Source organism: Fusarium oxysporum, chromosome III (genome assembly GCF_013085055.1).
Source record: "Fusarium oxysporum Fo47 chromosome III, complete sequence".
Lineage (NCBI taxonomy): Eukaryota > Fungi > Ascomycota > Sordariomycetes > Hypocreales > Nectriaceae > Fusarium > Fusarium oxysporum.
Window position 1 is genome coordinate 2,592,317 of NC_072842.1, and position 11,063 is coordinate 2,603,379.

Consider the following 11,063-nt stretch of genomic DNA (forward strand, 5'->3'; position numbering starts at 1 on the left):
ACATAAAAGTATATAAATAGCAACGTCCGGCGCTCGAAACATAATGTATAGGTAGTTGTACAGTCGTTAAATCAATCAAGGTCATTGGTCATTGGCATCATCTGTAGCTGCCTGCAGCTGCAGAAGGATTGGCGGACGCAATGCTGTCCCGTTTCGGTCTTCTGATCATACTGCTGGTCCGATTGACCATGGTTGTTTGCCCAAGAGAGGTGTAGCGTTGTGCACGCTCTTCAGCAAGCTTCTCGACAGCGCTATTACCGTGGTCTTGCTGTGCCGGTCTCTCCATGTATCTTCGAGGCGGTGTTGCCGTGTTAACTGATGGCGTCGCCAGCCTAGAGGCACCGAGATTCGACGAAACAAAGCGCCGACGCGGGATGGCAGATGTGGTATCAGCTGACGGTGAGTATTGCTGCTGCTGTGGCGTTTGATCCTGTGTCACAACTCGAATCGTGCTGCCAAGCTCAGTAGGTGCTCGAGAAGGCGCTCGGAACCTTGATTCTTCCTCGCCTTCTTCGCCAACCGTGTTTCTACGGTTGCGGACGAATAAAGATGTTCTACGGCCTTCATCAGGCTCCTCAGTACCAGCTCTTCTAGTTCTTAGTAGAAGCGATGACTTCCTGCCTTCGTCAGGTTCTTCGGTACCAGCACGGCGAGATCGAGAAACCAAGAGAGAAGAACGCCGATTCGAGATCGGCTCGATCGGTGTCGATGGTATTGAGTTAGACACACGTGATGTAGGTAGAGAACTACCATTAAGAATGTTGAGTCTTCTCTCCTCAAATTTGGACAGAGTTCTGGGGCTGGTGAGATGTTCCTTGGCGGCAGTCTGATCGTTTCTCCCAATGCTCTGTCGACGTTGAGAAAAGCCACTAAAGGTTTTACCAATCGTCGGTGTAGTTGGCGCGTCATTCTGAGCAGGTGGTGGGATTTCAATTGACTGCCGCGGTATACGTGTCTGGGTAGCGTCCTCACCCAATGCGAGGCAAAGCTCTGTTAAGCTGCGACACACACTCTCGGCCTTTCGTCTCAGTTGGCGATCAGTAACAGTTGCGTTAGAGCCTATCGTGCTGGCGCCGCTCGAAATGGGTCCAGGTAGGCCGGGTGTTCCCATCATGGAAGCGAGGGCCATGGCATCGTTAGCAGCAGACTCTAGGGCCTGGTAAACTTCCGTGTCGAGTAGAACCTTGGACTTAGCAAGGGCGGATTGAAGGATGGAATGCGACTCTCGGTGGTGGGAGGACGTGGTGCTAACGGCGTCGGCATTCGTGTTCTGATGACCATTCTCAACTCGCTTGGGGGAAGAAGACATAGTCGTGGCTGTAGTAGTCGCCGTCGGCGGTCGGTCGTCTGATAATCTCGATACTGCGGCGCCGGAGGTCGAAGGCAGCTTACCAGTCAGTTCTAGTCGATGTATTCTTGATTTGAGGTCGTCTAGTTCGTCCCATACCGTGGAGGGGGCTGTATTCGACAAAGTCGATTCCGTTCCCTCAGCCCCGTTGCCAGCCTCCTGATTTGCTTGACGCTGGAAATCAAATGACCGGACCAGAGGGGAGGAATTATACGTCTTGTTGTGACCATGACCCATGAATTTGTACGCAGAGCCTCGGTTTTGTCCACTTACATTGTTGTCCGTGACAGAGGATCTTCGACGAGAATACATGGAGTTTTCGGAACTAGGTTCCTGAAAAACTATCGATCGAGGTGTAACGGGGGACGGGCGCATGGTTGAGGTCGAGCCTCGCATACGTCCTGTATCTTCTCCAGGATGCGCAGATGCTGTTTTTTCTCGTGGCAGTGTGCGATAAGTTGACATGCGAGAAAGTTCAGTTGCCCGGTCGTCTTCGTAGCCTCTTGATCGTGACCGCGCAGTGTCTTGTTGATCAGAAAGCCGGCGCCGAACCCTAGGAGGCGAAGTAGGCTGATGTATAGGGACTACGGAGGATAACGGTCTTCGATGCGTAAACCGCGTCGCTCGGGACTATGCACGTTAGCTTCAGAGCTGGGACAGATCAAAGTCGAGATATATTTCCAGAAACAAGCAATTGAGTGCGTGGTGGATCCTGAAAAAGTTTCGCGCAGCCCGAGTGACCATGCGCCATGCACAGCACATAGCCGGCATCATAAAAAATGGCGAGGGAAACAGTAAGAGGCGATAGAAGGAGGGAACTTACCACTACGCTGCGGGTATCTTCTTGGGGTTGCTCGTCTGTTTGACGCTGGGAAGCTTCCTCCCTGGCAATCTTAAGGAAAACGTCGCCAGTATCTTCATTATCGAAGGCGCCACGGCGACTTGAGGTTAAAGGAGCTGACCGAAGTGCATCATCATTACCCCTACCCTCCAAGGCGCGCAAGGTACGGTCATGGTTAGTGTCTTCGACTTCGTCGCCAGAGTCGTGGAAGCGTGGCCTCGAATTCATATCGAGAGTGAGGCTCTTGCGGGAGCCTGAAGATCGGAAAGATCGAATTGGGGGAACACGAACAGCGGTTGACGGCGATGATTCAGTGCTACTATTGGAGGTGAGAGGCGGTCGGTATGAAACGGGAGGGCGATGGGAGGCAGATGCTCGCCTCTCATCGGAGTTGGTTCTGGACAGCGTCTTGGGCAAAATTAATTCGCGTTGGCCAGATGGCGATTGCTGGGGTGAATTGTCACTTGAGGAGGGCCAAGTGGATTGACCTTCCTGGGCGGCTTCGATGGCTTGCAGGCGCTCAGAGTTCAGAGAAGGTGGTGGGCCAGTGGAAGAGGTGCCAGCAGTCGATCTTCGCGACACCAGCGGTCGCCGAGTCCGAGACTTGGAGGTTGAAGGAGCAGGATGCGGGGAGATCGCGTCAGGTGCATGTGCGTCAAAAGATGCGGGACGCTTAACCCCAGGCGAGAGTTGGATCACCGATGACGATGGATGAACCGAGGACGTCCCGGAATTGTTTTGTGAGAGCAGCGTTGTGTCGGATTCGTTGGATGACTTGGGTTCCTTGGGCTGCGAGGATGGGGATGCTGTGTTCGTTGATGGGTCTGTGTGCGCAGATGCAGATGCAGGCGCAGGTGTTAATGCAGAGACAGCGTGTTTTTCGTCGCGGTGATGTGTTGTCGGGTGAGAAGTGTGAGAATGGGTCGTCGCGAGAGTTGCTGGTGCTGGGCCAGGGTCGGGCGCTGTCAATAGTCCACTAACAGCAGCGCTCGGGGGGGACACTAGGCCTGGGTCTGCTGATACAGGTGATACTGTGGTCGGGGCGACTGAGACAGTCGGAGTAATAGTGCTGGGTTCTGAATTGGGTGAGACAATCGACGACAGAATTGAAGACTGCAGAGAAAGCGCCGCTGATGCGCTATCCAAAGTATTGGCGAGTGGTGAGGTTGGTGTTGAGGCTGATGCCGTCGCCGATGCCGATGTAGTTGGTTTGTGGTTAAGGTAATCGCTGGTGCGGTCGTCCTTGTTATTGTTTCTCGAATCGAGATTTTGGTTTCTGTTATGGTTGTATTGGTTGCTGCTGCTAAGGGACAGGGGGTCACCCTTATTAGCTAGGGGCACGCTTCCACAGCTGCTGCTTCGCCGGTCAGTGAAGCGGAAAGCGGGCAACTTGGAAGAGCTGTGGCTCTGCCGGTGCGAGTCTGCGTGGGCAATGACAGTAGATGAGGAAGCGTCAGATTGAAGATCAGCTGTGGCCATAGGGGAAGGCATATGCCCAGACGCAGGCACCTGATGCTGGTGCTGACTGTCAGGGCCTGGCTGGCCCGCACTGGTGAAACCGCCTTTTACAGTCATGGTCTCGGCCGCCGGAGCATTAGAGCATCCCAGCAAGTGCTTGCAGACAGATACGACGTCAATGGACTGCGAAAAGCCTCGCAGGTTCGTCGCGGGGTAATTTCGTTGCGACTTGGTTTCGCACAGGATATCCTGAGGAGGTGAGAAGCCTTTTTAACTGAGAAAATGACCAAGTCGTCACGTATTAGTTATTACAATGATTGCATGCGGCAGTGGTCGTCTCAGTTTTGGGTCGTCTCCTAGAAAAGAACAATGGGCTGAGACACTCGAATGCCTATGACTCGAGAGGCCTTGATTTTGGTGGTTGGTCGTCAGAGCGGCGTCCTTGGAGCGCGAAACGGGTTCCTCCGAAACGGGCGAAAAGGATCAAAGAAACGTCGTCGAGGAAACCTGGGGAAGTGAAGTTGCAGAGATTGAAACAAAGAGAGGAGCCGAGGGTTTAGGTTGCTAATACGATATTATGATGTGAGTTGAAACCGCGGGAATTAAGTAAGAGAGTGATGTTGGCAGACACAAGGAAAGAAAGACGATGAAGTCGGTGTAGGTGAGGGGACGAGTATGCCCAAGCTGCCCAATAAAGAAGAAGACGATGGGAACCCAGACGACGTGTCCGTCCAAGAGCAAGGGAATTGAGGAAAAGACTGAGAATGAGAATGAGACCAGGAGAAAAGGTAGGTAGAGCAAGGCGAAGGCGAGACAAAGAAGAGGAGGAGTTTCTAAAGGTTTGAATAATAGTTTGACCTCGCCAGAAGCCGAGACGAGAGGGGATGAGAGGAGCAAGACGTCGACAAGGGCTTTAAGATCCAGGATGGACGGGACGGTCCCTTTTTCGATCCAACAGCAAGCAATGGATGGATGGCAACCAAACTAAACAGGGGACCTACTCAACAGCAGAGATTTAAAGGATGAAGGCACACGGTTAAACTCTTGGCCACCTTGTCATGGATATAAAACGCTGCCGATGAGCGGTAGAAACTTTGTTTATATGATGGGCTATTAAGAAGGAAAGGCCTCAATCACATCTTCAAATGCGGTCATGGTCACCAATTGCTGAAACATCCATATCAGCACACGACGATATCATCGTTTGCGTGCTTCATTGACTCGCTCGAATCTGCGAACCCTGGTAAGTAGAGTGGAATCAGTGGATGCAGCTCTCGCACAAACGAGACCGGAACCATCTTTCTGGCTTGCAGCAGCAAGCACATCAACAAGCCTGGTCTTTTCTGACAAGGGACAAGGGACAAGGGGACGTTCGTTTGTTGGATCTGCAATTGAGAGCATGCTCCCTGAGCCTGCAGCAAACCTAGACGCCGTCGTTCATTGACACTTGATGCTGTGTTGCAGTAACCGACAAACCATCTGTTGCTTGGAGGCACACTCGGCAGTTCCTGGAGTACATCCTACCACGCGCACAGGTACAGAACGCATAGTCTATGGACAATGTTCATGCCCCTTTTCCTAGCATATGCTCTCCAGTTATACATATCACATCATATTGCTCCTCCAGGTATGGTATCCGTGATCTGTCAGTATCTGTTAAAGATAACGGTTAGACTACCTTACGGGCCGCACATATACCATTCCCGTAACGGGCCTGAGCTTCGTCTCGTCTTGTCTTTGGGTCATTGGGCCATTTCAATTTACGGCTAGGCATGCCTCCTAATCCTCAGTCTGAGTCTCAAACCCAATCCCTTCACGGATATCAGCTCCCTCATCGTCCATTCCGGAATGCAACTCACCTCCCTTGTCGTCATTTATTTAGTGGTAGAGCAAAGACCACCGTTGAAATCAACCACCCGATGACCTAACGGTAAACGGAGTTCAGATATGGTAGCGAATCCATGCACCAGGGGCCAGCCCGTGGCTCGAGGAGGCTGGTTCAGCTCAACGAGGGATAGCCGTAAACTCCACAGCCCTTAACTTATCTCCATCCTGGTGCTGAAACAGAGGCTCTCTGGGGTTGTGTTGCATCGGGCCACTATTGTCCTGTGGTACTGACATTTTTGACGCAGTGTCAAGGGGCACAAAGCAAACATGGAATAAGCTGATTGATTAAATAAATTGTCATGTTTTCATCTCGAGCAATAATTTCCAAGGCGCGTTCGCTTCGCATAAGTGTCTCTTTAGCATGATACTTAACTGCTGTGATCAACGGGTTCAGTACCACGTAGCGCGGAGTTCCACATGGCTAACAAACGGCCAAGGAACAAGTCCCCGTTGACGCGAACCATTCTGGCCTCGCTCAATTTCTGCTCCCTCTCTGTTGCCATAGTGGTTGAAAGCCAGCAAGGGTGTCCCCTTGTCCAATCCTCTAAATACCCTCAACGAGCGGAATCCATCAAGTGCCTAAGTAGGCTACGTCTGCGTGCCATAAATCGTAACACGAGCGCTTTCCCCCGCTAAAACGGCCGCTCGCCTATTATTCCTGCAACAGAAAAGCTGGCTAGCTGTTTTGCTAACAGTCCAGATCTATGTATTTTTGCTTCTTCGTGTCCGTGGAGTTGAGGCCCTTATCCGTTACATTGGAAAGAACTGTATCAGGAGCCAAAGGTGCTATTAGGACAACAGCTCCTCTGTCGTAATTTGCTCAACTTGCAAAGAACCTGGTAAGAGGTGTTACTCGTCTTGTTGTGGTCGTTTTACTTTGTCATGGTGCCTCTGGCGTTCTCATATGAAAGTGCAAGTCTAACACTTAGACAAAGAGACCCAGAATACTGGTTCCCATTAATGCCATAGGCGCGAGTACACATCATTCTACTCTATTTGTGTCTGATACTTGATTCGTCTAGCTGCATATGATGTTCCTCTTGCATTTCAGGTCCGTTCGGTGGTGTTGTCAAATTCCACCAGGGAAAAATCCAACAAGACGGTTTAACCCTAAACATTTCAAGGGCTCCGGGCAGGAAATAGCATGGAGATATATAGCCGAGGGGTATTCGCCTGTCTACTTCATCCATCTCATGTTAGTGATCCTTCGGTGCTCTTGTCATGATCTTAGACAGATATCAGACAACGCCATTAGATGCCAGTCCAAAGGGAGAATGGTAGTTTTCAACCCTGGAGGTATCGATTTCCTGTGTTGCTGATAAGTTTGCTCAAGTAATGGCATCCTTCGAAACTATGCAGCTGAGCAAGTATTCTATAGGGTAGCCAAGTTCAATTAGAGCATTGACAGCAGTCCTGGCCGTCACTTGATACATGTTTTCTAATGCTCAAATTGTCGATGTGAATGTTATATGTCACACATAATGCTCCTAAGCGTTACCATGACTCATGATTTGTTTCGTGGTACACATGTCTCATTATGGTACATCATTATTTGTGTCCAGGTGTGATGTTTGTATTTGTAAAGTACTAGCACCAAGAACCTCCAAATAACGTCTCATTGGCAAAACAACTCTATTTAGCAAGAAACCAAAGTCAATGAGAATTGTCCCGAGCCATAGCATAGCGGTTATAGCCGTAGTGTTCCAGACAACAAATACTGGATGATGAAAAGCAAGTTGGGTAGCTTACCCTAAATGCAGATGTTGGAATCACGGATAGATGAGGACTGAGTAATGGCAACAAGTGATAACAAATATCTGTCTCATCTATCGTCCCAGTTGTAAGTAATACCTATGCATATAGAACGTCTGTGTAAGGTAACTTTGAAAGCATCTTCAAAGAGATAAAGCGTTATAATTTGCCTCTCGCATGCTTTGCCTCGATTGCTCAGCCTGGTACAAGTCAACACAGAAACAATTGTAGTGAACAAGAAACAGAAGATAAACTTAGTAACACAATCTAAGCTCTATGTATCGTTCAAATAGCATCGATTTCCTCTGGCTGTTGATTCTCTATACAGAAATGGAAATGTATTTAGACATCCATAACCTCCAAGGCACTCGCAGAACTAATAAAAACCATGTATGATACTAATGCTGTAGACCAAAGTTAATATGACGTTATTCATACTGGTGTGAGTTATTGGAATTGATTAAATCCATCAAGGAAACATAACTGCCCTATCTATGTTGACATAGTCGTTCGTAATAACACTCAAATAAATAGCCACACAAGCAACAAGTAACCAAGTCACATGAAATCATGGCAGTAGAAATTTCATCAAACAAGACCCAGCAAAGCTTAAGTAGAACACCTCTGAGTCCCAAAACTTGATGGGGTTCCTCGGTAGTGTGCTCACGTTGAACCTGAAACAAACGACCCTGTACCCATGCACGGAAAAATATCGTTGCACCTGATATACTTCCCTAACGGACCAGCCAAGAATCAGCGTTTATTCCTTTTGATGGTGCCATACAATCCTGGGGAATATCTCCTTGATACCACGTAAGTGATCCATTCACACGCGGACGACGATTAGGTTTCGATGCCATTATATGACTAAAAAAAAACGAGACCATATCCTTGCTTCACTATAAAAGAAATAATCAGTCACCTTAGTATATTAGTTACAGTACGTAGAGGCGGCTCCCCATGTATTAAGTTACCAGCATTCAGTATTATGTACGTGCGAGACGGTCTTGACACGACCGAGTACCGAGGTCATCAATAGCATCGAACTGAGACCTGCCTTTATATGAGTTATCCTTTTCAAGAGAAAGTACGGTGTGCATAGTAGAGCAACGGGCCAGTTCTATATCACAGATCCCTACCGATGTTACCGGAGCCTCAGTTTCAAGTCATTACTTAGCCACACGTGATACAAGGACGAGAATCAAGGGTTGCCCTGGAGATGTGATTTTCGTCTCAAATTTGCTGTGTCCGAGACTCACAGGCGAGTGAGTTGCAGCATAAGGAATCTGCGACTGGGTAGATATTGAACCGGCGGCAACACAATACAGCACAGCCATTGACTCGAAACAAGCGCAGTTGCGGCTATGCAGTCTAAGAGGTAGTATAACGAGATGAGAGCGACTTTGTACCGTGCAATTGACTGATAACAAACTCGGTTTGAATCCTAGAAGTACTACTGGGAGGGCTAGCTCAAGCTTGGGACGGAATTGCACACAAACTTGCTACAAAGAAAGAGATCTCTATTCTGCAACTTTGCTGAACCTCGAGGGCACTCATGAATTGTAACATTGAGCCCCAATTCCAAGTCCAAGTCCAAGCCCAAGCGCCTGGATCTCAGGAGTCAGGGGATAGGAGAAAGATTTGCGGGATGATGTTCATGATGATAGAAATGGTGATCGAGAGTTGCGTAGTCGAGGGCGAAGCGACCCTGTAATGGAGAGTCTCGTTTCAGATCAAGACCCGTCTTATTTTTGGGTCTTGTGAAGGTGTAGTTTTAGCGGCGAGGATGTAGACTATGGTTCCCAGCAGGACAAGACAGCCCTGTATAGTACAGTAAAGTACTCCGTACCTTGTGCTGCAACATTCAGGTGAACCATACACCTCACCTCATCAAAGGAACGGTTCGAATCCTCTTTTGTCTCTCAGAGGCGATTTCCTAAACGGCAGGAGATGATGGGACTGTATTGACGAACCCTGCAGGGGTAATAATAAGGGACATATTAGTAGATTGCTGATCAACGTCTAGCGCAGAAGGCCACGAGTTTTGGAAGAAGAAGCCTGCAAGCGCAAGCTAAAAAAAGGGACTCAACTCGATATTGGATGTCATTGGAGATTGGGTCCATATGGCCCAGGCAATTTGACGTGCAGTAGCCAATAGCCGATGCAGCCAATCTTGTCTCTTCACTGTGCGGTCTGAAATTTCCTTCTTCTCCTTGGGCACTTGGGCTTCCTCTGACTGCATCTGGTAGGTGGTCACTCACTTGTTGGTGAGCGAGCGTTAGGAAAAAAAGCTGAAACTCGATGGAGCTCAAGATTTTCCCGCTTTTTCATTCCCTAGGCCAGGGGTTTCAGACTGTGAGCCACTCTTGTTGTAGCTTGGCGTCTTTTGATCTGCCGTCAGAGGAGGCTAAGGAGGAAAAGTGCGGCCTGGTCTGTTTCTGAACATGGTTGAATTAATTGGTGGCTGAACTTGCTGTGGATGAATGGAGATGGACGAAGAGCTTGGGTAGCTTGGATCTGCTTCTTTTACATACCGACGGGAAATATTTCCGACACAGTTTTTAATTTCTCATCAACTAACTCCTAACCTGAGGTACCTACTTGCTTGGACAATGGATCAGGACAGTGGCAAAAAGGAACTTGACTCATTGCAATATTGGATGTGATGTGGTTCTCAGCTCGATAAAAATAAACTTCGTATTATAACACATCTTGGGTCGAAGTCGTTAATCTCTTTTAAATGTCTCCACCACTTTAACGTCAATAGTCCTTGATTAGGATGTCAGCTTCACTTCTGAAAACCCATTCTTACTATCCATTCAAGTCGGCCTCTTGATCACTTGACGTGTTCTTGGTCAAGAATAGAAATATCTCCCAAAACTGGAGACGCCGCAGTGGCGCAAACCAACCGAGGCTAAGCCACGAGACCAGACTGCTCAACTCCGACGGCCACTTAACCCTAAACAAAGGCCACGCGAGCCGAGCACTTGGTTGTCGCGTTTCGATCGATATCATATCCAATTTGTATGACACTCTGCTGCCCGGCCAGCGAACACCGTAGCCATAGCCAGACCGCAGCCAGTGCACTTCTTCCCAGGACCCAGGGCCCAGGACCCAAGCCCAGGTAGCCAGGCTGGGCCAGTCCCGTACGGCAACAGGCGCAGTAACGTTAGTTGACGGTGGAGGAACAGGGGGGCACCCTTTTGCCCCCGTCTCTGCACTGAGCTGCCTATCTCTAACAGTTGCAGAGAGGTTAGATGTTGGAGGTTACAGAAGGCCCCTTGTCCGCCTGTGACGCCAACAGATGGCCGAATCACGGCCAACGGGCCGGGGTCAGGCCAGGCTTTTTTGCCTTTGCCTGGACTGGCGACGGCGTTACGGAGTGGCGTGCACCCGCAGCAGAGTTGAGACGATAAGTGCCAAAGAATTATATGGTTTATCGGAATAAGTTTAATTGATACTATAATTCAGCCAGCTATGAGACGATATGAAGAGCTGCAGCCCTACATAACAGGAGGTTGGAGGATAGAAGCTTAAGGTAAGGTAATAATAGTAGGTAAGGTAGTTTGGAATTGAGTTGACGAGGTTGGATGACAAAAGGGTATGATGTGCATGTGTACCTCAACGTTGGAATCTTGAAAGTCTGTTCTTGTCTTCAACTCCTGATTGACTGACTGATAGATGCATCGCTGACTGGCTCGATTGTCTTCTTTTTTGCCCATCGTTTCCTAATCCCGTCAAGATCTCAGATAGCCCCATCGTCCTTCAGCAAATTAC

At 49.0% G+C, this 11,063-nt stretch overlaps 1 protein-coding gene across 1 annotated transcript; it reads right to left on the minus strand.

The window, feature by feature from the left end:
• Positions 1-97: 97 nt before the first annotated feature.
• On the minus strand, positions 98-3,764 carry FOBCDRAFT_290222 (uncharacterized protein; the record flags this gene model as incomplete). Its single annotated transcript, XM_031176531.2, has 2 exons — positions 98-1,978; positions 2,172-3,764. The coding sequence occupies 2 exons, from the start codon at positions 3,762-3,764 to the stop codon at positions 98-100; spliced, it is 3,474 nt and encodes a 1,157-aa protein (XP_031047664.2).
• Between the last annotated feature and the right edge of the window lie 7,299 nt (positions 3,765-11,063).